Raw genomic sequence first — 26,160 nt, 5'->3', positions numbered from 1 at the left:
TTAAATTTTTTAATTTTAAAGTAAACTTCATTCTAGAAAATGCAAAGTTGAGGAAGGACAGAAAAAAATCACACACCACTCCACCACTTCACACATTCTCCAGGGCTGCTCAGCTGGGCTGAGACAGTATTTCCTGAGCTCTCTCTGGGCGGAGCATTCGCAAGGAGGCGGCCAGGAGCACAGCGGCCGAGAGGCTGATGAGCATTCGGCCTCCACTGCTTCATGTTCCTCCCTCCTCCCCTCACCTGAACAGGATGAGGCCCGGTGTTCCCGCCTTTGGCTGGGGCAAGAGATACACCTGGCAAGGCCCTGCCCTGACCACAGGAGCCCCAAGCTGAGCTCCCCCCCTGCCCTCTCAGGCTCTGGACCCGAGGCCTGCCCGCTGGGGACAACCTGCTCCCACCTCCTCGGTGTAAATGCTGCCATCCATGTCCATCCAGCCAACCTTGGTGGGGTGAACACAGGGCCTGTTCTCATGGTCCCCTGCACAGGCCCGTGGGTGGGGGAGGGACCTAAATAAGCAGTCTCCATCACTCACTGGTGTTTAGGGACAGGATTATGGAATTGGGCCTGCCCGAAAGTGGAACTGGGTTGTTTCTCAGCCTGGATTTTTCTTTCGGAATGAAGAAACAAAGCTGTGGGTGGAGCCAAGTGCTGGCTCCTGTCTGTGGGTCCACAAGGCAGCAACCTCCCATGCAGGACGTGGCCCATCGACAGGCACTCACGAAAGAGCAGGCTTTGCGGGGGGAAACGGAAGAGACCTGGAGACCTCTCCTGGCATGGAGAATGTGCCAAGGAAAATGATCTGCCGTCTCTGCAGGTCCAACAGCCCCAGTGCCATTCCCAGGAATGTGGGCCAGGCCCCTCACGGTCGTGTCTCTGGCTTCTTCCCGGAGGTGAGGTGAGGCGGCCCTGGCAGCTGCACCCCCTGGTGCTGCAGCTTCTGCTTCTTCAGTGCTCGGTAGGCCTGCACGGCCCGCTCCCTCTCCTCCCCCACAATCCGCTGTCGGGCCAGCGAGGTGGTCACAGGCCGGGGCACACCGCCAGGGCTCAAAAGCATCCTCAGCATCAGCGATTTCTTGCCAGGCTGAGGAAGAGGGGAGAGTGAGGCGCAGGCTCGGAGAGGAGAGGAGAGAAGAGAACAAGGCCTCATGGTCCAGCAGCTCTACACCCAGTGAGAACCTAGCGCTCTCGAGGCCACAGGCCCTGGGCCGGGTCGGGCCAAAAGGGGCACATGCCAGCCAAGGCACCTGTTTCCTGGCAGCAGACTTGGGGACAAACTCGACGATCCCCTTCCCACCAGCCCGGCCTACCTGGTCCCCGACTACGCTCCTCCTGGGCTTGGCAGTCAGCTCTGGGGGCTGCAGAGCAACTTCACCGAACTTCACTGTGTCTGAGGGGACAGAGTACAGCTGAGGACACTGCCCACACAGCCACTGCAGTCCTGGCACCCGGAACCCCTACCCGCCCACGTGGCGGTCCACCACCCTCTCCACCTAGGGCCAGGACACAGAACACCCACTTGTCCACGGGTCCAAGGGCATGGGCCCCAGGGGAGACTACAAGTACCCACTGCAGCTGGGACTGTGGGGAGCAGGCCTGTGGCCGCCAGGACCACAGCTGACACCACCGCTGCAGGAACAGCTACCTCGGAGCAGCTCCTGCTCCAGCCTTTCTGCTGCTTTTTCCTCCTTTCTCTGCCGGATTTTATCCAGTCGCCGCTTTTGGAACCTGGGGAAGAAAGCATGATGCTGTTCAGAGTCCTAAACTCTCTCTTCACCCGAGGAGGAGGCAGAGGCCACCTGGCCCACGAGGAATGCCCTGCGGCAGAGCTGAGACTCAGGCAGCTGCCTCCAACCTATTCCCTGTTCCACCCCAAAACCCACAGCTGTCCACCAGAGAGGGCTCTGAACCCAACAGGCTCCTCCTAGCTTCCCCAGCCAGGGGTGACTGCCCCCAGGCAACATTTGACATGTCAAATGCAGACACGCGGGTTGTCACATTAGCAGCGGTTACTGGCTCCTGGTGGGTAGAGGCCAAGATGCTGCCTAACACTGTACAATGCACAGGACTCCCACTGCAGAGAATCATCCAGTCAGTGTCAATCGTACTACTGTGTTTAAAGGGCTTAGCAAAGTGTCACACATGTGACATGTCACCTTTAATGTGATTTTGGAATCTTCGTGTCAAATGGCAGTTCTGGAGATCACTGTGGCTTTGGGCAGCATCTGGGTTAGGTTTGCTGTGATGTAATTTTCATTGGCTAATGAAACTACAGGCAATACAAGAATTCAGAAACGGACTCTACAAAGCTGAAAACAATCTCTCTAACCTTCAGAGCTTTTGGAGAATGAAAAGGTGTATCTCTTTACATCAGCAAAGAAGAAAAAACATAGCTGTGGCAACTTTTCTTAACTTCCAATGAAAGCTTGGGCTCGACTTGAAATTAAGCATCACACTTTTTAAATTTTTTTGTAATTATGTAATAATTAAATGATGACTGCTATGATTTCAAAGTCAAATCTACACAAGCAGATACAGTCAAAAGAATTTCAGTTTCCCATTCTCTCCCCTCTACTTTATTTCCTTCTTCCCCTACAGGGAACCATTTTAAAATTTTCTTATAGTTTATTCTTTTTTTTTTTTTTTTAATGGAATGCTTCAAGAATTTGCATGTCATCCTCGTGCAGGGGCCATGCTAATCTTCTCTGTGTTGTTCCAGTGTTTAGCGTGTGTGCTGTGAAGTGAGCACTGGTTTATTTTCTCATCATCTGTTTTTCGAGATTTCGAGATTTAATGGAAACGTACAGCAGAGCAGGCTGCCCTGTCCAGGCACTGGGAGAGCGAACAGGTGGGTGTTAAGGAGCAGCGGAAACAGCAGGCACCAAGCGGCCAAGGTCCTCACCTCAACTCAGGGGAAAAATTTAAGGAGATGCCACAAAAAAAAAAAAAAAAAGAGAGAGAGAGAGAAGCAATAATCAAGATAAATATTTTAATGCAATATTTATAAAAAACAAAAGTAATGCCAAAAATCTCATGATAAAATATTAAAAAAAAAAAAATTTATTTTTTTGAGACAGAGTCTTACTCTGTTCCCTGGGCTAGAGTGCCGTGGCATCAGCCTCGCTCACAGCAACCTCAAACTCCTGGGCTCCAGCCATCCTCCTGCCTCAGCCTCCCGAGTAGCTGTGACTACAGGCATGTGCCACCATGCCCAGCTAATTTTTTCTATATATTTTTAGTAGGCCTGCTAATTTCTTTCTATTTTTTTTTTTTTTTTTTTAAATAGAGACGGGGTCTCGCTCTTGCTCAGGTTGGCCTTGAACTCCTGACCTCCAGTGATCCACCCACCTCAGCCTCCCAGAGTGCTAGGATTATAGGCGTGAGCCACCACGCCCGGCCCAAAATTTTAAATAAAGACAGAATGTGACTCTCAAAAAAAAAAAAGGAAGAAAGAGCTTGGGCTGGTTCACATGAAAAGCTTTGGTTAAGGAATCTCAAAAAGCTCTTGTTTGAGGATTGAGGCCAGGAGTTGGGGGAAACCAGCCTGGGTAACACAGTGAGACTCCAGCCTCTAAAAAAAAATTTTTTAAAAAGAAATTAATAAGGCGTGGTGCTGCATGCCTATAATCCCAGCTACTGGGGAGGCTGAGGCAGAAGGATCAGTTGAGTCCAGGAGTTCAGGGCTGCAGTGAGCTATGATCACGCCACCACACTCTAGCCTGGGCAACAGAGCGAGATCCTGTCTCTTAGGAAAAAAGAAAAAAAAAAAGCCCTTGTTTGCTGAAACTGCCTCCTCCCCACCCTGCCCACAGGCCAGCGAGGTGGTGCCCAGGCAGTGGGTGGCAGGACGGGCAGGGGAACCACAGCCTGCAGTGGGCTTAGCTGTGCTGGACACCGTCCGTAGGGACTGTGCGAGGGAGCCGTGTGGACCTCACAATGGCAGTGCTGCCTCCCCTTACAGATGAGGAAGCCAGGGCTGAGAGAGACCACAGAACTTGCACAAATGACACAGCTAAATGCTCTCGAATCTCTTTTGGACCAGGAGGAGGAACACTAGAAACAACCCCAGTCCGGGCCCAGGCAGGTGAGTGCATGCCAGCCTTATCCCAACTTCTTCCACCCCGTTGATCCCACAGGGCAGAGGGCAGACACCAAGCCTCAAGTCTGGTCACTTTCCTACAGCAGCTGGCCCTGGGTGGATGGGCCTTTGACCTCATTCAGCACTGAAATTTTCCCAGAGAAAAGCAAAGACAAAGCAAGGTCTTCGCAGGGTTCTGAGGTTTCACAGCCTCCCTGAAACCACTCTCTCCCCCGCCCCCAACTTAAGCAGCTCTGATATGGAGAAAAACACTCGAGACCTGGCCAGGGTTTTAATTGCTTTCCATGATTTCCCTGGATTAGAGGGCAGGGTGGGTTGGGGCTGCCCCATGGCAACAAAACGCTGTCACTGCATAAGACAGTTATCCAAACCCATAGCCCTGCCTCCCCCAGGCCTTGGGGGGTAGATCCCAACCCCTATTCAGCCCCCACTCACGCTTTCTTCCGCTCAGACTTCTCCTTCTTGGGAGCCACCTGCACTTCTGGCTGCCGGTTGGCCTGGTTCTTGCTGAGGAACAGCACGTGCTGGGCCTCTTGCTCCATGCGCTGGACATAGGCCCTGTCAGACTCCCACTTCCTCTGCTTGAACTTGGGGACGGCGATGTCTGGCTCTACTCCCTTAGCTTCCTTCTCCAGTGTCTTTCTGAAGGCCACCTGGGCTGAGGACAAGGGGAAGCCTCAGAGGAAGCGTGGGGTGAGAGGCAGGAGGGAGAAGATGGTGCCAGGCAGGTGGCCCATCCTCATGTTCCCTCCCAAGGACCTAAGAAGGAAGGACCAGTCAGCTGGAAGCAGCCCAACTGCAGCAGTGAAACAGGATCTAAAATGCCCAGCTCAGGGTGCCCCCAGGGACCTGATGCCCACAGCCCACTGGTATATGTTAAAGATGTCCGCCTCGGCCCCACAGAAGGAGGAAGCCAGAAGCAACCCAGATGTCCACCAGTGGGTGACTGGCTGAATAAGTTCTCTGCTCATCCTCAGACTTCACTGTACAGCTGTTAAAGGAAGCCCACTACAGCTAGGCGTAGAAATGTGGAAAGACCTATAAGATCCACTGTATGGACTGGGTGCAGTGGCTCATGCCAGTAATCCTAGCACTCTGGGAGGCTGAAGTGGGAGGATCGCTCGAGGTCAGGAGTTTGAGACCAGCCTGAGCAAGAGTGAGACCTCGTCTCTACTAAAAATAGAAAGAAATGATCTGGACAACTAAAAATATACATAGAAAAAATTAGCTGGGCATGGTGGCGCATGCCTGTAGTCCCAGCTATTCGGGAGGCTGAGGCAGGAGGATTGCTTGAGGCTAGGAGTTTGAGGTTGTTGTGAGGTAGGCTGACGCCACAGCACTCTAGCCTGGGCAACAGGGTGAGACTCTGTCTGAAGAAAACAAACAAAAAAAAGATCCACTGTATGTAAAATGCAGGATACAAAATAAGTATAGAATGAAGGTATAGGTTTTACATCATAAATATGTGAAAATGTTCATATTACTTCTCTTGGGAAGGTCATACAAGATAGTGAACAGTGGCTCACCGTTCACTTCATATCTTTTTTTTTTTTTTTGACAGAGTCTTACTCTATTGCCTGGGCTAGAGTGCCACGGCGTCAGCCTAGCTCACAGCAACCTCAAACTCCTGAGCTTAAGCAATACTCCTGCCTCAGCCTCCCGAGTAGCTGAGACTACAGGCATGCGCCACCATGCCCAGCTAATTTTTTCTATATATTTTTAGTTGGCCACATAATTTCTTCCTATTTTTAGTAGAGACGGGGTCTCACTCTTGCTCAGGCTGGTCTCAAACTCCTGACCTCAAGTGATCCACCCGCCTTGGCCTCCCAGAGTGCTAGGATTACAGGCGTGAGCCACCGCGCCCGGTCTCCTTTTTTTTTTTTTTTTTTTTTTTTTTAAGAGACAGGATCTTGCTATGTTGCCTTTGAGCGATCTTCCCGTCTCAGCCTTCCAAGTAGCTGGGACTATAGGCACCACCACCACATCCGGGCTCTTCACTTCATACTTTTCAAAACTGTTCCATTTTACCATGTATGTGAGTTTGTATTTTTAAAATAATTTAACAAAAAAAGTGCCAATTCAATGCAGCACGGTTAAAATGTGCATCTTCCACCTGGGCCAGTGCACCTCCTCTGTCACTCCCCTCCTCACCTTTTTATTCCACTGTCCCTTTATCAGCCTAAGGCATAAATACAAATTGTAAAACACTGTAGTAAAATTGGTCCCACATTTGGAAAAACAAATGTGTACACACAAATACACTGGACACTATTCCCCAAGATGCGCAGAATACTGCCCCTGGGTGGCAGAGGTCTACAGGTGAGCGCCTTACCCAGAATTGGAGGAGGGGGAGAGAGGCAAGCTTCTCAGAGGGGTCTGACCCATTTCCTTACACTCCCAAATCCGTAGCTCCAGCACTTCAGTCTAAGGAATCATCACTTCTCGCAACAGCCTCACTGGCCTGCCAGGTCCACTCTCATTCCATTATTACACGGTGGCCTTTTTCTTCCTCAAACCGGTCATTCCCTGCTCAACACCTCTGATGGATCTCCACTACTCTTGGGGAACAAAAACCAACGCTCCTTTCCACGGCCCCCAGGCCCCAACGTTTCTCCCAACCCACCTCCAGTGGCTCCTTTCAAACCTCCTCTGGAACCACAGCACCACCTGCCGCCAGCCACTGCTTTGGCCCGGGCTACGTGTGGCCTTCCTACTCCTGCACCCTTTGAGCACTGGGTCTTGGTATATTTCCTCTTCCCGAGATGCCCTTAAATATTTGGGCAATTAGGTGGATTTAGACACAGACAAAGTTTTGCTGCCGCCCAGCATGGGCCTGCACATACCCTCTTTCTTCCTCTTCTTGTTACTGATCGGGTTTTTCATCTCCTGGCGGCTCCTCATGATCTCCCGGAGACGGAAAGGGATTTCCTGTTCGTCCTGGTTTTGGGGCTTGCAATTCACTTTCTTCTTTTCTTTGCTGGGAAGGAGAAAACGAGGGTGGGACTCGTCCCAAGTGAAGCTTAAGCAGAATCAGAGAAACAGAAGCTGGGCCTGAACAAAGAAACTACAGAGGCCACCTCTGGCTGCTGTGGTGCGAGCCAGTCCAGGGAGCAGGACCTTGGCTCTCATCCTCACCCAGAGGCTGTCCCTGAACTGCTTCCTCGCAGGGCGCTAGGGTGAAAGGCGCTCCGAAAGCCCAGGGGAGCCTGTCACTCCCTGACTTCATCCAGAACGGCAAAGACGGGGCAGCTGGGACGTGGCAAACGCAAAGCCAGAGACTCACTCGCTTCCATTCATTCAATCGATCTTCGCGAAGCGTGGGCACGGGCCCAGTCAGAGGGAGGGCACTAAGCCCGGCCTGGGGGGCGTATGAGGGAAGCTTCCCAGAGGCGTCCCCTCCTCCCACCTGCGCTGCCCCGGCCGCGGAGCCAAGCGCTGCTTCCCCCGCAGCTCCTGCTGCCGCCGCCGCCGCGCCTGCGGTCGCCCCGAGCTCCCGGGCCCCGCCGTCCCCACGGGCGCCGCTGCTCCGCGTCCAGCACCCGCCATCTCCAAAGCCGGCGCTTCCCATGCACAGCCACTTCCGCCCTCTTGCACGGTCCCGCCCCCAGATCGCCACTTCCGCTTCCTGTGCCGAGCCGCAGCCTCATTGGAGCTGTGCGGCGCCCTGCGGGCCGCGGTTGGCCAGGGAGGCCGCCACTCAGGACGGGAGTTCCGAGGCCCCGGCGGCGGGCTATGCTGCGGCGGAGTGTGGCCTGTGGAGGCCAGGCGGTGGCCGCCGCGACTCGCAGCTCGGCAAGTACCCGGCGCGGGGCGGAGCAGGGCACCCGGTCACCGGCTGCGCGGCCCGGCCTGGGGCACGTCCGAGAGGCCCCCACCGGGCGCGGCTTCCAGGAGGAGCCGTGGCCCCTCGCCGTGGAGTGGCATCTAGCCCCTGGGATGGCAACATCGCGGGGCGAAAGAGCACGTTCCCCTTCTACAGCACTTGTTGAGCACCTGCTGTGTGCCCTTCTGGGCTTTGGAGATTGGCCGGAGAGGAGTTAGACAAATAAGTGAAGTTTGTAGTGTGTCAGTCAGTGATCCTGGGTAAATAGAGCAGGGATGGGACCGAGGCCTGGGGCAGGAAGGGGAGGCTGCCCATAGGGCCTCTTGAGGAATTAGAGTCTGAGGATGGATGGGATGGCCCAAGAAGCCTGGGCTTCTCATGCGACAGAGATAAAGGGTGATGCGATTAGTCAGAATGGTCTGTGAGAGCAGGAGGGCAGGGCTTGGCTGTACTGGGTAGAGAGAGAGGTGGTCATCTGGCTGGGAGCTCACACGGTTCCACCTACCCCGTTCCAGTCCGGAGGGCAGTCATTTTGCTGGAGGAGCCGAGCTCCTCCGCTCCATGTCGCCATCTGCTGGAGTGCACACCCAGTGCCAGGCCCTGAGCCCGGCACTTCTCAGTAATCATGCCATATCATACTTACACCATCCGTTTCACGGATGGGCAAAGTGAGTCCTAGGGAGGTGAGGTAACTGGTCTAAGATCAGGAGGGTAGTGGGGAAGTTGAGAAGGACACAGAGACACCTGCCTAGTGACAGGAGGGCTGAAATTCCCCCAGTGCTGGGGGCAGCAAGGCCTTACCAGCTTCCTGGAGAGTCATGTGTTTATCTTCACCCATAGGGGCCACGCTGGCTCTCCAGCTGGGTCGGCTGCTGGAGGCTCCCCAGAGGTGGCAGCAACCCTCGCAGGCACCATCCCCAGGCGCGGGCTTGTGATGGCTACAGAGAGTTCCGGGCAGACTATGTGAAGTTGGGTTCCCAACCCAGCGCAGGTGGCACCAAGAGTCCCAAGGCCTCCGTGCCCAACGGGGGGCCCTCAGAACCCCAGAGCCCTCTGCCGCCTGAGCTCCAGCCCCCAACAAACTGCTGCATGAGTGGCTGCCCCAACTGTGTGTGGGTGGAGTACGCTGAGGCGCTGCTGCAGCACTACCAGGATGGCGGCCAGCGGGCCCTGGCCGCCCTGGAGCAGCATGTGGCCGACGAGAACCTCAAGGCCTTTCTCAGGATGGAGATCCAGCTCCGGGCCAGGCAGGGCAGCTGAGCCCGCTGGCAGACACACCCCCGCCCTGGACAAAGACTCCGGCCAAGCAGCTTCCCCAGGGAGCAGCAACAGCCTGCGTCGTTCACACCCGATTTGAGCTCATCATGTCCAGTGGGAATAGGGGGAATTATTTATTGACTTTACCTGAGAAAAAATAAATTCCCTGTGGTGGTTTAACACGCTTTTGTATTGTCTGTAAGGCCTGTGTTGTTTCTTCGAAAAAAGCAGGTTCAGGTTGGCATTGTACACCTGCTGAGTACCTGCACCTCCTGCAGGCCTTGCCAACCTGTGAGGGCAAGATAAGTCCCTATTTCCTTGAGTATTCAAGTGCCAGTGACTCCTGGACCCCCTTCTGTGCCAGGTCCCAGCATCCTAGAGTCCTGGCAAAGGCCAGCTCTCACTGTCAGCATGCAGCAGAGGCAGGGCCGCCTGACCTTGTGCAGCTGCTGTGGCAAAGCCATTGGCAGGCACAGAAGCCTGAGGGCAGCCTGGGAAGTGCCCCTCTATCCAGGAGTCCTTGGGGAGATGTCCCTTCCGCCAGTCTGGTAGAGGCTGCAGATTAGCCCTCAGGGAACGGAGCACTACTTGGAGGTAGCTTTGGGCATTAGCTTCAGAACCGGCTGCCCTGCCCTAGCCCAGCCCTTGGCTGCAGTTCCGGCCACCAGACCATCAGCCTCACTGCACATTCCCCATCCCCTGCTTGTCCTATGCCATGGACATTTTCCTACCCCATAGCCCTCCCCCCAACAATTCCAAGCCCTGGTTATCAGTGCCTGGACAGGGCTGGAGGTGAAGGTATTTACACCTATTTTGTCTCTTCTCATTTAAGGGAAAAGCTAGGATTGTAGTGTGATCTCATAGTGGGATTTGAGCTGATGCATTGGCCTTTCCCTTAGAGCCAGCATTTCTCATAGAGATCGAGATCTGTGGACAATGGAATAAAACCATGAAACTACAAGACACGGTGCCTTATTAATGGATAATAAAACACCCACAGGTTCAGGCTGTCATCCGGAACCACTCAGTTTTGTTTCTGTTCAGAGAAACATGATTATAGTGAGAAGTATCTATTAGACCCTTGACTCTGAGCATCTAGGTTAGCCCCATCCTCATACAGATTCAGAAATGGCCCAGACAAGCCAGGTGCGGTGGCTCATGCCTGTAGTCCCACCACTCAGGAGCCTGAGGCAGGAGGATCACTTGAGGGCAGGAGTTTAAGACCACCCTGAGCAAGAGCAAGCAAGACCCCGTCTCTACTAAAAGTAGAAAAATTAGCCAGGCACAGTGGTGTGTGCCTGTAGTCCCAGCGACTCAGGGGCCTGAGGCAGGAGGATCGCTTGAGCCCAAGAGTTCGAGACCAGCCTGGGCAATACAGTGAGGCCCCGTCTCTAAAAAAAAAATAAATAATTTTTTAAAAAGAAATAGATTATTTCGTCATTTTAATTGTACACTATTGCTCTGGCTTGGAGGCATGAAAGACATTCCAAACAGAACTGTGGAGTCAGAGCTAGGCGTGATGACTTAGAAAGGAAGAAAGAAACAGCCCAGATGGGAAGATTTTTCCCGTGACATAGCATCCCAGCCGCACAGCGGGGCTTGAGCTCGGTGCGTCCCGGGGCCCCGTGGAGTGGCGGACAACATAGAGGTAATTTATTTCAGGAATAGAGATGTAAAAACAGGTTTTCTATATTGTTCTAAAATACATGGATATACGGAGGAGTTTTTATATTTTTTCTATATTTTCTGTATGGGTGTGTGTGTTTACACGTGTGTGTATGTGTATCATCCCACCCAGGGAATCTATAAAACTAACCTAATTCTGGAATTTGACTGTTGTGGCAAAGCCCCGGGGGCCATCAGGTGTGAGATGTCCCTGAAGAGAAGCCACTGGCCTTGTCCATTGCAGCAGGGCAGGCCTCTCCTGGGTGCAAAACCAGGTGGCTGAGAAAGCCTGCACGGCGTGGGCCCCAGGCTCACCGACACCACCACCTTGGTGCAGACCTTGTCCCCATTCATTCTTGGCACGGCACTTATTGAGCATGTGTGAAGCGCCCAGCACTGGGCTGTACCGCAGGACCTGGTGGAAATCCCTCTGTGTCTGTCCCCTTCCAGTGTGGAAGACAGGTTGCGACGAGACTCATCCAAACCCGAAATCATAGTCAGTGTGATGAAGGAAAGTTCTAGCTGCCAAGAGGTCCTATAAAGGAGGTGTCCTGCTCTGGCCTGGGGAGTGGTTCTTGCAAGGGATGCTAGGCAGAGCTCTGACACCAGGAGGAGGGAGCCCAGGGAGGGTGGGGGCACAGAAGGCACAGCAGGTGCAAAGGCCCTGGGGTAGGAGGGCTTGGGAGAGCACAGGGAGCACGAGGCAGGGTGAAGGCTGAGGCCACAGAAGAAGACAAAGGCCACAAGGGTGGGGTCTTCAGAGGTCAGGGGGATGAAAGGGAGGGGGCAGCCTGAGACGGCAGCCAGGGCTGTTTCGTTTGTCTGGATCATACTTCCCTCCATGTCCTGCCCCATCTGCCAAGTGTCCTTCCTTCAAGTCCTTGACTGCACCTGAGCCCCTTCTCCCCACCCCCCTGGGGCCCACCAATCTCATCAGCGTGACCTCAGCGACCAGAGTCCTAATCAGCTCACCAGCTGAGGGATAAAGGCCGGGCCGGCTTCCTGCTACGGGAGGTCCAGCCACTCGCACCATGGCTCCCTGAGACCTGCCCAGCACTTGGTGAGTAGTGACCGGCCCCGCTGCCTGTCCTGGCAGCCGCTTCCCCAAGTGTGTTAGTGAGAGCATCTGCCACCCGCCTGGGGGTGGGAGGTGATGGGCTTTTACTACCGTGGCTGAAGTCTGGGTCTGCAGAAGGCCACTCACCACCCTGTTCCTCGGAGACGTCACCCAGCCAAACCTCCTCTGCTCCCCCGTGTTAAACAGCGCTGTTATCCCCAAGGCCAGCCATGGTCTGGGAGCCTCAGGCCACATGTGCTCAGCCGACCTGAGTAGGCACCAGTCACAGGCCGGGCTGGGGCCAGGGCAGCGGGGGCGGCAGTTTCCATGTGACACCATCTGGGCCTTCAGGGCCCACAGCTGCCTGCAGCAACCCACGGCTGGGGGCTGGAGAAGCTGTACCCTCTGGGTGCGAGGGGTGGGTGCCGTGGGGTTTGAGCAGTCAGGGCCACTGGGCTCCTGAGCCCTGATCCTCCCAGGCTGCACCTTAGGGAGAGAGGGCAGTATGGTGGGGTCTACCCCATCCCAGGTGCCCCAGTGCCCACTGTAGAGCCTCCCTCCCCAGAATGGGGCCACCTGTCCTTGCCTCCTGGTCAGTCTCAGGGCTGGAGACCTTGGTCGGCCCAAGGCTGGAGCCAGGCATCCCAGCCCGCAAGACTGGGGCGCAGGAAAGGGGACCCCAAGAGGTGGCTCCTCAGGTATCCAGTGGCGGGGGCAGCCCCTCCTGTCTGTGCCATGTGCTTAGTCAGAACCTTCTGGCAGAGTGTAAGGCTTATGGCAGCTCCCTGGCAGATTAGGAGTCTCCCTCCAGTGCTAATAGGCTTAGATGAAGCTGATCTGCCTTTGGCCAAGGTCACTGGGGCTTAGGGTATCTGGGGAGAGGAGGAGGAGAGGTCACCTGTGCAGTAGGTGCAAGGACACTGGCTTCCTCCAGAGCAGCGAGGCCACACCCACACCTGGCAGGTGACCCTGCGCCCAGAGCAGGCTGCAGCAGAGAAAGGGCCCGTTGATTTGCCCAGCAGAGGGAAGACACCCCAGCCCCGAGCCTGAGCTTGGCCCTCTGTGCAAAGTGCTGGGAGGGTGGGGGCTGCTCAGCCAGCACAACGTCTCATTCAGAGACAGGCCCCTCCCTTGGCACCCTGCCACCTCATCTCGTGGTCCATCAGCACTGCTGGGTGCCCAGCATGGCACCGAGAGGCACTGGGATGCCTCCTGGGATGGGTGAACGGTCCCGACAGCACCCAGGCCCCAAGGGACAGACAGCAGGCGCAGAGCAATAGCACACAGATAAGATGCGCAAGTCACAGGAGCACACTGATGAAACTGGAATTTGGGCTGATACGTGACATGAAGAAGTAAGTCAGGGCCTGGGACACCAAGTGACCTTGGGGGTGGGGGTCAGGGAAGGCAAGAGGAAGGCCAGGGAGGCAGGGCAGGGGCTCACTGGGGTCCCATCTCAGTCCCAGCAGGAGCCCCCAGCGGGCTTTCAACAGAGTGGTCGGTTGGACTCAGACTCCAATCGCGCACTACCTTGGGGTGGGGAATGCAGGGGAAGGGGCAGGAGGGGAGCAGGGTCAGGGGTCATCAGTGGCCCCTGAAAGGGGAGGTGGTGAGGAGTCCTGGTGCAGGACGTGTTACGAGCCCGGAGGATGGGTCTGGTGTGGACTGGCCGTGTGAGGCACAGGGGTGAGGCCTGGCTTGGTGTGGCCCAGTGGTGGCGGGGCACCCACAAGGAAGACAGGGCCGGGCGGGGGCAATTAGGTGCTGGGTAGGGGCAATTAGGTTCCAGGTGGGCCCAGGTGGAGCTGGCAGGCTGGCTGCCCAGGTCACACTGCAGGATGGCAGGGCTGGGGCTCCTGTCTCAGCTCCTCTGCTCTGGTGGGTGGAGACCCCCGTCGGGGGTTGGAAGTGGGGGGCTGACTGGGACCCCGGTCTGCCTGCAGCCCACAGCGTGAGAGAGCCCAGAAGCCAGGTGTCCCCACAGCACCTCTGCCAGCCTCACCATGAACCTGGAGCCACCCAAGGCCGAATTCCGGTCGGCCACCAGGGTGGTCGGAGGACCTGTCACCCCCAGGAAAGGGCCCCCCAAATTTAAGCAGCGGCAAACCAGGCAGTTCAAGAGCAAGCCCCCCAAGAAAGGCGTCCAAGGGTGAGTAGAGCCAGGGGAAGGGGAGCCCCAGGCTGCACAGGAGGGGGTGCTGGGACGGGGTTAGGCCACTTTCCTGGCTGAGGGTGGTCCCATCCTCATACCTGGAGGAGGAGGAAGGGGAGCTGGGGGTCCTGTCACCCACTGCAAATGCTGTTGCCAAATATGCCTGGAAAACGCACCCACTCCCGCAGAGACCCAGCCACAGAGCACCGCACTGAAGTGCCTCCCCACACACTGCACCGCCACGCACACACGCCACCCTCTCCGAAAACTACACTCAAATGTGCGGCCACCCACGGGCCCCTGTGCCCCTCCCCGGGCACGCACCTGCCTGTGCACACCTGGGCTGGGCCCCCTTTTCTGGGCCTCGGCCCCACGATTTTCTGGGCAGCAGACTCACCCTGTGTCTGTGGAAGGAAACCCCCTCAGGCCCAGCCAAGGGGTGGGAGTCTGGGGAGGACATCAGTCTCTCCCACTGGGCCCCAGGAGGGCTAGGCCCCACCTCAGGTCTCGGGCAGACGGAGCCAGGGCCGGGCCCGGCCACTGTCCCTGACCACTCCTGTCTTGCAGGTTTGGGGATGACATCCCTGGAATGGAAGGCCTGGGAACAGGTATGACTGCCCCTCATGCCACCCAAGGGTCTGCCCACCTCTCCCCAGAGATGCCTGGGCCCCCGGAGTCCCCCACAGCCCCAGCCTCCCCTGCTCTTTACTCAGGACACGGGAGCAGCTTCAGATCCACATGGGGTTGTTCCCGTTTGGTGGGTCCTGGGAAAGCACAGATCTCCTTGTTGTCCCTCCCCTTTCAGCAGGGCCTGCACTCCTCTGGTCCCTCCCCTGGGCCTGCTGCGCCCTCTCTTCCCTTGCAGCTAGTGGTGTCCAGCTAGTGTGTCCGGGACAGGGCTCCACGCCAGAGCCTGCACCGTCACTTGGGGTGTGGGAGACAGGGTTGCAGGGGATGGGGGGGCCAAGGCATGGGCTCCGCCCCTGACCCAGGGTCCCCGTCTCCTGCAGACATCACGGTCATCTGTCCTTGGGAGGCCTTCAACCACCTGGAGCTGCACGAGCTGGCCCAGTACGGCATCATCTAGTGCCAGACCCCTGCCCAGGGTCCCGGGACCCTCGCCCCTGCTGCCCACTGCACTCTGAACCCTGCTCAGGACTCCTGCAGAGGAGATCCAACCCCCACAGCCCAGACTGCACCTGGACACCAGGGTGGGGCTGTGGGCCAGCCCCCAGGAGACCACCCCCACCCCAGGACGCCGCCTCGGGGCTGGCCAGACCCTGCTTAACTTGCAGAGACACTGGTCACCCAGAGATCTGCCCTCAGAGAGGGTCTGGGAGTCGCCCCCCAGGGAGAGGGGGAGGTAGACCCCAGCCCGTGAGCCTGCTGGACCCCAGACCGTCCCCTCCTCGTGGCTGGACACCCCAGCCACCTGTCCTGCCTGTCTGGGGGTGAGGAGAAGCTCCCCCTCCCTGCACTGGGCTGGACATGGTGGGTGGTAGGAGTCCGGGGGCAGCAGCCAAAGGATGAGGCCCCTGCACACACATCGCAGCAGCTGGCAGCGCATCCTTTCAACTAGGCCCACCCCTGCTGTCCCTCTTTCAAAATAAAATTAGTGCCCCGCTCGACCAGGGACCAGGGCGTGTTTGCGCGGGAGCAGGGCCCACAGGTGAGGCTTCAGCAGTGCCTGAGCGCTGGGTGGGGTGCAGGGTGGTGGGTGGGGTGCAGGGTGGTGGGCGGGGCGGGAGGGCCGGCTGCTGAGAGGGAAGACGGCCCAGGATCACACCCTCCCTGAGCTGCTGTGTGGCTCTGGGCCCCGCAGTCAGGCCACACCAGGGCCCAGAGTCAGTCAGCAAAGTGTGCAGGTGGCCAGAGCAGCCCTCCTTGTCCCCACCTCACAGGGGAGGAAACTGAGGCACAGAAAGATTGGGCAACTCACCCAGATGCCCCCCCAGCCCATCCTTAGTGCCCACTAAAGCTGGGTGTGCCCACCCGTGACCCGGGGGTTCCACTGGCCACTCCACACCCTGGAGAAGCAAGTAAGTGCACACCTGCGCACACCTGTGCAAACCGCCCCAGCGTGGGGCCCTCACACTGCGCGCCGTGCACCTGGTCCTGGTGAACGGGGGCTATTCACACAGTGACCTGTCTGGAAGGGCCTCTGGGATTCCGCTGTGGGAAAGCCGGAAGCGGCCGGGCTGACCCTGGAGTGGGTCTGAGCAGGGCACGAACCTGACGCCACCTGGGTGGTTCTGGGCGTCCAGGTGGGGAACTGGGGAGGGAAGAATTCCTCACGCTGCTCTCTGAGGGCCGTGCGCTTCACTGTACGAAGGATACACCTCAGTAAAATATTTACTGCTGCCAGGACGCATTCTTGGGTGAGAGGCCTGGACCCCACCCACCGGAAAGAGGGAGGCAGCCCAGGGGAGGAGGTGGGAACTCCAGTGGGGGGCTTGGGCCAGGTTCAGGGCTGGGCTCGGGGGCCGGTTCTGCACCAGGATTCGCTCCACGAGCTCTTCCCGCCAGCCAGATGGCTTTGCCCGGCCCCTCAGTGGGAGGCAGACGTGGCCAGACGCTCAGACCAAGCAAGCGGGTAGTGGTGGGTTAGGTGGGTCTGGAAGCCGCTCACCTTGTGGACAGCAAGGGCCCGAATCAGCCAGATGGTCAGCAGGAGCTCCGCCCCCTGGACCCCTGTGGCCACTATCATGGTGGTGCCCACAGCCGGGATTTGCCCACGCAGCCACCGCCGCAGCGGGGGGCCGCAGCCCTCCAGGTGCACCACTCTCCCAGCTGCGTCTGTATCCAGGCCCAGGGCCCCAAAGCCGCACTGATCGTTGATGGAGGCTCCATCTTCTCGGGGGTCAATGCAGCAGGAGGCAGGAAGGCTGCAGGCCTGCACCCCGGGAGAGCTGCAGTTAAAGTACCTGCGAGGGTGTGCGGGGTCAGCTCTGGAGTAGAAAGCCTGCTCTTCTGGGACCGGGCGCTGAGTCCAGTGCCCCCTTCCCATCTCTGAACTTCCACGGCCACACGTGCACAGGCACACGCATACACACAAGCACACACGCATGCATGCACCTGCACATGCCACACAAGCATGCATGTACACACAGAGACGTGCACACATACATGTGTGCACACAAACATGCACACACGGACACATACACAATACCCAGCTTTCTGTGATTTATCCCTGTGCGCCCAGCCCTCTGTGTTTGCAGGCAGGTGCAGTAGCTGCCTGGGCTAAAATGGAAATGTTTACTGAGATGGCTGAAGGGGAGACAAGTCTGAAGAGGGATTACACCTGTAATCCCAGCACTTTGGAAGGCCAGGGTGGGAGGATCGCTTGAGCTCAGGAGTTTGAGACCAGCCTGAGCAAGAGCGAGACCCTGTCTCTACTAAAAATAGAAAAATGAGCTGGGCGTGGTGGTGCACACCTGTAGTCCCAGCTACCCAGGAGGCTGAGGCAGGAGGATCGCTTGAGCTCAGGAGTTTGAGGTTGCTGTGAGCTGGGCTGACACCACGGCACTCTACCAGACAACAGAGCAAGACTCTGTCTCAAAAAAAAAAACCAAAACAAAGAAAAAAACAAAGTGGTTTTCTAAGGCTGCTGGCTCAGCCTCTGCAAGAGCCTCCTGTGCCCGCCTGGCCCTGGCAGGAGGGAGCAGTCTCCTTGGAGCTCTCGGGAGGCCTGGCCTGGGCCCAGGGTCAGCCAGAGGGGCTGATTTGGGCCCTGAGGCCGTGGACTAGGGAGAGCAAGTGCCCCTGCACTTCATATCTCATGTGTGTGCACATGTGTGTAAGGGGTCTGTGTCAGTGAGTACCTGTGTCAGTGTGTGTTTGAGTGTGAGGCTGTTTTGTGTGTGCACGTGAGTGTGCATGTAAGTGCATGTACACGAGTGTGTAGGTGTGAGTGTGCACACGTGAAACCTGTGAACATGTGAGATGTGTCAATGCGTACGGGTAAGGGTGCATATGGGTGTGAGCATGTGCGTGTAAGCCTGTACATATGAGTGTGTGCGTGCACACACACGTGACCTGTGTGTGGCCAGCCTCCCTTCCAGCCCCAGGGCCCCTCACCTGGGACTCACAAGTTCTGCTGCCAGTCCTGGTAGGACACCACCCCGCAGCACTGCAGCCCGAGCTGGACTTGGTCGAGGATGAAGCCCAGGTCCAGGTCGTCCTGGTAGTGGGTGATGGCCACACGCAGGGCATGCTCCAGGCTGTCCTGCAGCGGGCCCCAGAGGGCCGCCGTCAGGGCCGCTGCCGTGGCCTGGAGCACCAGGAAGGCGAGGATGCTCCCACAGAAGCAGCGCAGCAGGCAGGTGTTCTCACAGAGGGCACCCACGCAGCCGGCCAGGCTCACTGCGCTGACCACCAGCGCCCCCAACACCAGCCCCAGCATAGGGTCCACAGGAAGAGGCCTCCCCCAAGCACTCCCCAGAGACCCCTTGACGGCCAGGCCCCAGAGCCCAATCGCCAGGGCCAACAGGCCCAGCAGGGAGAAGAGGAAGTTGGACAGGAAGATCAGATACTTGATGCAGCTGCTCCCTGCTGGGAGGGGAGGTGCTGAGTCTCCTGTCCAGGCCCTGTCCTTGGTCACAGGAGGGTAGCAGCTGCAGCCCCAGGCCCCTGCCTGGCCCTCCCGAGGCACTGGATCTGGGCGGCTTGGGATAGGTGGACTGCTCAGAGAGGGGGGTGGCTTCTGGCCTGTGGTGTCCTGCAGAGGGAAGAGGTGAGGAGGGGAGACCTCCAGGTGAGACTCCAGTCACTCAGACTCCATGATAATGGGCCAGGGCTGAAACCTTACCAGCAAGGGCTCAGGGGAGAACCGGCAGAGCCCACAGGGATGGGGGAAGCCGATGGGGGAGTGCAGGAGGGGAGGCTCAGAGACCCGGACAGCCAGGGGTGGGGGACTTTGGGCTCATCTTGCTCAACTGCGCAGCAGGAGGGACAGTGAGGTCCCAGCTCTGCTGCTTGCCGACGTGTGGGCCCCAGCCTTTAGAACAGGTGATGACCACACCTTGTGCGAGGCCATGGTGAAGACTCAGCAGGGTGGTTGGGGCCTGACCTTCCCCCGGTGCAGGCATGTGGCAGGCAGGCTGCTTGCCCCGAGTCTGAAACAGCATCTGTTTGGACCAGCCTGTGCGTGCCTGCGGCACGGACCTTGTGCAGTCACAGCGAGCTTCCCCACCCGGGCAGGAGGTGGAGGCCTGCCAGGCGAGGGCCAGTCCACGAAGCTGCCATTCCTGCCCCGCCTCTGAAAGCAGTCCCGACATGCCGGGGCCTGTGCAGTCAGCCTGGCTACTGCATGTGCACTGAGCGTGGACACTGTGCCGGGCCCTGCCTGCCAGGCCGCCAGGGAGAAATGTGGCTGGTGCCCAGGGACGCCAGCTACAGGATGCAGGGACTTCCAAGGGGACCACTCTGCCCTCAAGCAAGGTGCCAGCCAAGTAGACAGGTGTGGGAGGGGCCTTCTGGTCTGTCTCTGTGGGGGAAGAGGCAGCCCCATGGGTGCCCAGTTTTGCCCGTGACAAGTTTGGTTAAAGGGCAAAACTAAGACTCTGTGGCCCGGTGCCTCTGCAAGGACCCCACTGCAATCCAGTTTTGCCAGGAAGAAGCTGTCCCTCCGCCCCCCACCTGTCTGACTCTGCATCCAGGGCTCATTAATTCTGAACTTGGAACAGAGGACAGGAATGTGATTTATCAGCCCCCAGACCCCAGCAAGTCAGTAGGAGCAAAAGGACAGGTTGCAGGTGCCATGTTGGCCAGACTGGGGCTGTCGGAGGCCAGGAGTGTCCACGGTCAGCTGTGAGGGACGTTACCTTCACCCCCGCCTGCACCCTGAGCCGGAGGTTGCTCCACAGATTGTATGGAGGCCGGATCCCTGACCAGAGGCCGGCATGGGGCTGAGAGAACTGCAGAGCGGGGCAGGGCGGTGCCTAGTTAGTAAAGCCTCCAATGCCAAGTGTGGCAGCTCCTCCGAGGGCCTCCATCCAGTGGCCAGCACCAGGACACAACAAGGCCTGGGGTGGCAGCAGGGCCCTCCCATGGGACTTCAGGGGTGGGGAATATCTCCGAGCCTGGTGTGAGGCCCCCGGGCGCTGTCTTACCTGGGGCAGCAAGGGGCTTCTTTCCCCCTCCTCCATCCTCGACACTGGGAGGGGAAGCCCTCGGCACAGGCACTAGGACAGGTGTGCTGGTCCCTCTGTGGCTGGGCCCCGGGGCTGGTGCCGACTGTGTCCCTGAGCTGCTCTGAACTGCGCAGCCCAGAGAGCAGGGGAGCTGTGAGCCCCACCCAGACACCAAAGTCACAGTTGGATCATGTGAGGAGTCACATTTTAGGGCTTAAGGCCTCTGCTTGTTCAGACACAATCTCTTTTCTTGGCCCCGGCTCTGGATCCCTGAGCTCTGCGCAGGAGCAACTGTGGCAGGGCTGTGTGGGTGCTGGCCTTGTGACCTTCTCTGCACGGCCCCAGTGTGGGCTTCAGCCTTGCAGGCTCAGGGGCTGCTCCCTCAGCCCCCCAGGGTATCAGAGCCCCACAATTTGATTCACGAAAACAATCTCAGGAGACCCACTGGCAGCCCACGTGCCAATGTATTCCCCCGGTCTATCCACTTCAAGAGAGAAACACAATGTCCACCTGCCACATCTTATCCTTCCTGGTGTTAAGGTACCTGGGCTGGGGGGCTCCCCTCCCCTCTCAGCCTCTCAGGAGCAGGACTTTACTGCGGTCACCATTGCATCCTGGACAGACATGTGTCCCCGGGCCCTCTAATGCCGGACCCAGTACCTCAGAGTGTGACTTGGAGATAGGGTCTTTAAATGGCACTACAGTGGGCCCTAATCCAACATCATTGCAATAAAAGGAAACTGGGACACACAGAAAGACACCAGGGATGGGTGCACAGAGGAGAGATCACGTGAGGATGCAGGGAAAAGGCCCCCTGCGAGCCAAGGCCCTCAGAAGAAACCAAACCTACCGACACCTTGATCTGGGGCTTCCAGCCTCCAGAACTGTCAGAAGACCCAGTGTGTGGCATTTTGTTACGGCAGCCCTAGCAAACGAATACAGCTACTAACATAATTTAACCAATTAACATAATTTAAAAAACAGCAATTGTGATACGGTGAAATATACATATATATTTGGTCTTCCAGTTTCCTGGCACATAACTCCTAAAATTCTTAGACTCTCCAAAGTGATGCCTTTTTGTACACTAATAAGATGGCTGGTGGCTGGTGCGCTCTAGGCTGGTCTCGGGAAAGACCAAGGCCTGGTCAGAGTGTTGGATTTTCAGCCCCCGTCCAGCCTCCAGGGAGGGGAGAAGGGTGGAGGTTAAGTTGATCGCCGACGGCAAATGGTTAACCAATCATTCCTACGTGATGATGCCTCCGTAAAACCCCCCAAAAGGATTGAGTTTGAAGAGCTTCTGGGTCCCTGAGCACATGGGGCCTCCTGGAGGGTGGTGCTCCCGGAGAGGGTGTGGACACCCCACTCCCTTCCCCACAGCTTGCCCTATGCATCTCTTCATCTGCTTTCATGAGTAGCCTTGTGACATCCTTTATAATAAGCGAGGAATCGGGTTTCCCTGGGCTCTGCGGGCAGCTCTATCAAATTAGCTGAAACTGAGGAGGGGTCCTGGGAACCCTGATTTATCGCTGGTTGGTCAGCAGCACAGGTAAAGTGGCCTGGGGGTGCGACTGGGGGGGCAGCTATGGGGACTGAGTCCTCAACTGGAGTGATCTGAGGTAGGTATGTCATTGCTGATTGACACCCAGCTGGTGTCTGTGACCGAAATGCTTGCTTGCTTGGTGTGTGTGGGAAAAATGCCACACGTTTGGTCATAGACGTCTTCTGTGTTGATTGTTGAGTGAGAATATAGAAGAAACTGACTTTGGTTTTTTCCTTCACCCTCAGAGTGACGTAACCAAGATTAAAGGGGGAGCGACGTATTAATACAATAGCACGCCAGATCTGTCATCGTGCACGTGCTCCGGCCTGACCGCGCTGGGAGACACCACGAGGAAGACAGAGCCTTGCCCTTCTGGGGGATGAGTAGGTTTGGACATGAGAGAAGAGGAAAGGTCAGAGGCTATTCTGTGCAAGAACAAGGGAGTGGGAGAGCAGAAAGGTTTGTCTGAACAGAGTAAAAACCAGTGTCAGGATAAGGCACGGCAGATGGATGGACTTGAATCCGGTAGGAGAACGGGGGAAATATCCTTAACTGAAGTAGGAATACCAAGACAAACTCCAGATTGTAGAGGCAAGGACGTGGAGAATTATGGTATTCTTGCAAATGAGATGGGCTTTATTCAAAGTGTGGTCAAAATCATTCTTTGTGTTAAGACCTGGGATTGTGACAAGTCGACAGAGAAAACGCGTCCCTCATCAACTCTTCCCATGTCGAGACCCTGCATAGCTGCTCCCTCTCCAGGGATCACATCTCAGTGAGGGGTTCCACCTCCAGCCTGTGCTCCGAAACCCTGGACACACCCCCAGGCACAGAGCGTGGCTTCCCACCACGCCAGACACAGAATCCCCGGGACCTGGTTCTTTGGACACAGCTCTTCCTGACAGCTCTGCCCTCACCTCCCTCCTCACACGCTAGCGACACTGTCCCCTTTGATGTCCCTGCACCCCACAAGCACATCTCGGGCCACTGGACCTTTGCAGGCGTTTTACTCTCTTCTTGCACCACTCTGCCGTCAGCCACCTGCATGGCGCGCTCCGTCTGGGACCCTGCTCGCAGCTTCCCTCCTCAGGGAGGCCTTTCTTGACCATCTTGTTTAAAATAGCCTCCATCACCCTCCTGGGCCCTCCCTGCTTTGGTTGTCTGCATTGCACTTTTTGTTTTTTAATTTCAGAACATTAATTAAGGGGTTACACGTGTTTTTGTTACACGGATATCTGGTTTGATGCTTAAGTCAGGGCTTTGGTGTGCCCCTCACCAGAATAGTGTTCATTGTACCCAATAGGTACGTTTTTATCCCACACTCGCCCTGCCCCTTTCTTGGTTTCTCATGTCCTTTGTGTCGCTGTGTGCCTGTGTGTGCCCATCTAGTAGCTGCCATCTGCAAGGCACGTATCACTATGTGACAGTACAGACTTAGCTGTGGATCTGTTTATAAAATCCGCCTCTGGCTGGTTAAATCCACCAGGGCAGGGATCTGTCCCCAGCGTTGGAGCCATGCCACACACCAAGTAACACTAGGTAAATATTTGTTGACAGAATGAATAAGACAATTTCAAATAAACGCTGACACTGAGGTTCTAGAACAGAACCTGTTGTCAGCACTGACACTGGGATAGTCATGAAATCAATGAAATGAACAGGCGGGGACAGGGAGGAACTGGGACTAGCAATTTCCTAACTTTCTTGAGCACGGGAGATAAATACAATCTGAAATGGAACCAGGGGGTCAGAATACACGGCTTTTAGCCTCTTAGAGGTTTTCGTTACATTTTTTTTTCACAATCATAGGCAAATTCAGTACCAAAATTTGCAGGGCCCAGTGCAAAATGAAACGTGGAGCTCTCTGTCGTAAAATTATTAAGAATTTCAAGACGGCGGCAGCCGGGAATTAAATCAAGCACAAGGCTTGAAGCTGGCTCTGGTGGAATATTTGGGGACATCTTTGTGGTGAGGAAACATTGATCTAAAATGTAGTTTAAATTCATTTGTTTTTCTTATGTTAAATTGGAAAAGACTTTAAAAAGACAACCTGAAGGTAGGCTCTCACCTTCCTGAAACTACTTTCCTACGCGCCCCTGCAGCGCCGCGAGGAGCCGCGCGGTACCGGGCGGCACCGCGCGGAGGAGCGGCTCGGTGGCGCCGCCCCTGCGCATGTGCGGCCCGTCGCGGCGCCGGAACCTGGTTTCCGGGCTGCGAGGCCGGGGGAGCGTCTTGAGCGGGGCACACGGACGTCGACGGCTGCTTGAGCCGGGCGGGCGAAGCTGGAGCGGCGGTGGCGGCGGCGGGGGGAGGCCGGGGCTGAGGCTGGGGCCGGGGCTGCGAGGCCCTCGGGGCGGCAGGCGGCGGCGGCCCGGGGCCCGAGCCCGGAGGCAGGAGCGGCCGCCATGGCCGAGAGCATCGTGAGTGCGGCGGCCGGGCGGGAGCGGGGACGCCGGGATGAGGCAGCAGATTTGCCGGCCGCGGCCTGTGGGGGAGGCGATCAGGCCGGCCCCGCGACCCGGTTCCTTCCCCTGTCTCGCCCTGGCTTTCTCCGCAGCGGCCGGGCTCCCCTCCCTGACTTTCACCCACTCGCTGCTTTCCGCCCTTGCCCCTAACCGGACGACTTGGGACCCCGGTTCCCCGCCCTGGGCAGGGAAAGGCCGAGCTTTTCTGCAGGGGGCATGGACGATGCCAGAGAAGCCGCCCGCCTTCCCCACCCCTTTCTTGGTCTCCAGGAGACTTACTGGGCTTCTTTGAGGGACCTCCGGATCTCGCAGAGCCGGGGGCCCGACCCTCCCTGATCTCCTTTCGATTCTCTCTTGCCTGCTGTCCCTGGTCCCAGTAAGTGCCTTGTCATGAATCTCTGAAAGGGGGGCAGTTTCTGCCGAGGGGAGCGTTACAGAACTCCCGCCCCACGAGAGGAAGCTGTGAAAATTGAAACGACAGTAACTTGATGGTATTACTCCTCGGTTGCAGGGAAAACTTGACAATTGCCTGTTTAAAAGGAATATCATAAAGGAGGTTGATTTCACTTTTTACCCAAAATTAGGAATTGTCACACTCTCCTTCCCGCTTAAAGTAAAAAATGTCAGTGAAAAATCAGAGCAAAACAGTCATTTGTTAACTTGTGAAAAGTTTCTCCTCAACAGTAAATGTGGTAGGGGAAAAATCAACAGACCGCTTGGACGGAAGAATTTTGGTTAACACTGGGGATATTTGGGATTTCTGAGGGAAGCAAAGCAGTACTGGGTGACAAGTACTGTTCATGCTTTAGCACTGTAACAGCCTCTGCGGGTTTACCAGCTGTCCAGAATAGATCTGGGAAAACCTAGCGCTTGAATTTTTAAAGCTTTTCTCTAATGGCTCCGACTCCCTACTCAACTCCATTCAGGGCTCTCCTGTCACCTACACGTTTGTCAACCTGGAAAATGAGCAGAATCAATAAGAGAAACTTAAGACACATTGACTGTCTTTTAAAAATAAAAGTTACTAATCATTGGTGACTTTGCCTAGAAATAGGTTAGGAATTAGCACTCAAACCTGTTTTCAGACTTTCTATTTACTGTCATCTGTTTTTGACCACTCATTCATCAGTCAGTACTGTAATAATTTTAACTGAGTTAAAGTGACCATGTTCGAGTGAATTATTTCAGGCAATACCATTTTTTCTACTGATGTATATAAGGCTGGGTTCTCATTGACAGCTTTGGATCTCTTGTTGAATTTCTCAGATTGTGAAGAATTAAATCACCCGTGTTTTGAAATTGATTTCAAAAGTTATTTTGATTTAAAATGAGTCTTTTAAAAAGATTTTTATGGGTATATCTGATTTGTATACCACCAATTCTTCAATTCCCCTGAGAAGTGTTCTGGACTTATATTTGTATGAAGATGGAAAGCTAATTTACCGAGAGGCTATGTGTTCATGTTGTCAGTTCATGTTGTCAGGTCTGTCTATTTCTGTGTATTTTGTTTCGTACTCTATATCAGAGGCCAAGTCAGAACTGTCTTCAGTATAAGTTAGTTTGTCTCGTCTCTTGTTTGGCCTTGGAAGCCTGGGCTTCCATTCCCTGTTGTAGAGGACCAAGTAGAACTCTGCAGCCTGACCATTAACTCCACAAGGAGTGGAGGTGACATCCTGTTGTTCCTAAGTCATTACTGGAAAGAACATTCACAGAATCACCCACAGAGAAACAGAGTTCTTCACTTTTTAACATGTCTCAGTGTTGGAGACAGATTTCAGAAACAAATAAATAGAAGTATTTACCTAATGCTGCGTATTGTGAAAACGTTTTTCTTAGATATTGAATCCAGAATGAAGTGTGCTAGACATCATAAGTAAAAGTAATTAATTTCTGTTTGCACTTACACAGATGAATGAAAAGAGTGAGAAAATTAAACAGATGTGAAGAAGCAAAAGTACACAAACT

General features: G+C 56.0%; 5 protein-coding genes and 1 non-coding gene across 8 annotated transcripts in view; 3 read left to right on the top strand and 3 right to left on the bottom strand.

The window, feature by feature from the left end:
- CCDC137 (coiled-coil domain containing 137) lies at window positions 1–7,653 on the bottom strand. Its single transcript, XM_069481800.1, has 6 exons — window positions 7,509–7,653; window positions 6,946–7,079; window positions 4,538–4,760; window positions 1,649–1,731; window positions 1,314–1,393; window positions 1–1,087 (listed from the first exon to the last, which is right to left on the bottom strand). The coding sequence occupies exons 1-6, from the start codon at window positions 7,646–7,648 to the stop codon at window positions 866–868; spliced, it is 882 nt and encodes a 293-aa protein (XP_069337901.1). The 5' UTR covers window positions 7,649–7,653; the 3' UTR covers window positions 1–865.
- Window positions 2,646–2,752, bottom strand: LOC138392721 (U6 spliceosomal RNA). Its single transcript, XR_011235006.1, has one exon. It is a non-coding gene; the product is annotated as a U6 spliceosomal RNA (small nuclear RNA).
- Window positions 7,654–7,779: 126 nt separating the features above from the next.
- OXLD1 (oxidoreductase like domain containing 1) lies at window positions 7,780–9,351 on the top strand. Its single transcript, XM_069481799.1, has 2 exons — window positions 7,780–7,894; window positions 8,766–9,351. The coding sequence occupies exons 1-2, from the start codon at window positions 7,835–7,837 to the stop codon at window positions 9,183–9,185; spliced, it is 480 nt and encodes a 159-aa protein (XP_069337900.1). The 5' UTR covers window positions 7,780–7,834; the 3' UTR covers window positions 9,186–9,351.
- A 4,553-nt stretch (window positions 9,352–13,904) lies between these two features.
- Window positions 13,905–15,143, top strand: PDE6G (phosphodiesterase 6G). Its single transcript, XM_069481798.1, has 3 exons — window positions 13,905–14,053; window positions 14,624–14,664; window positions 15,067–15,143. Exons 1-3 carry the CDS (start codon window positions 13,908–13,910, stop codon window positions 15,141–15,143), a joined length of 264 nt encoding a protein of 87 aa, XP_069337899.1. The 5' UTR covers window positions 13,905–13,907.
- Window positions 15,144–15,733: 590 nt separating this feature from the next.
- On the bottom strand, window positions 15,734–20,298 carry TSPAN10 (tetraspanin 10). Its single transcript, XM_069483177.1, has 6 exons — window positions 20,167–20,298; window positions 18,145–18,773; window positions 16,686–16,980; window positions 16,459–16,590; window positions 16,108–16,171; window positions 15,734–15,813 (listed from the first exon to the last, which is right to left on the bottom strand). The coding sequence occupies exons 1-6, from the start codon at window positions 20,200–20,202 to the stop codon at window positions 15,734–15,736; spliced, it is 1,236 nt and encodes a 411-aa protein (XP_069339278.1). The 5' UTR covers window positions 20,203–20,298.
- Window positions 20,299–23,959: 3,661 nt separating this feature from the next.
- Window positions 23,960–26,160, top strand: part of NPLOC4 (NPL4 homolog, ubiquitin recognition factor) — a 55,348-nt gene continuing 53,147 nt past the window's right edge. For 2 of the 3 annotated variants that reach the window (XM_069482989.1, XM_069482987.1), the window contains exon 1: window positions 23,960–24,150. In XM_069482989.1, the coding sequence (XP_069339090.1) occupies window positions 24,136–24,150 (15 nt within the window). In that variant the 5' untranslated portion in view covers window positions 23,960–24,135. The remainder of the gene's footprint in view (window positions 24,151–26,160) is intronic. The other variant, XM_069482990.1, reaches the window with a different exon arrangement.

Source organism: Eulemur rufifrons, chromosome 9, assembly GCF_041146395.1.
Source record: "Eulemur rufifrons isolate Redbay chromosome 9, OSU_ERuf_1, whole genome shotgun sequence".
Classification (NCBI taxonomy): Eukaryota; Metazoa; Chordata; class Mammalia; order Primates; family Lemuridae; genus Eulemur; species Eulemur rufifrons.
This window is presented reverse-complemented; position numbering and strand designations above follow the sequence as displayed.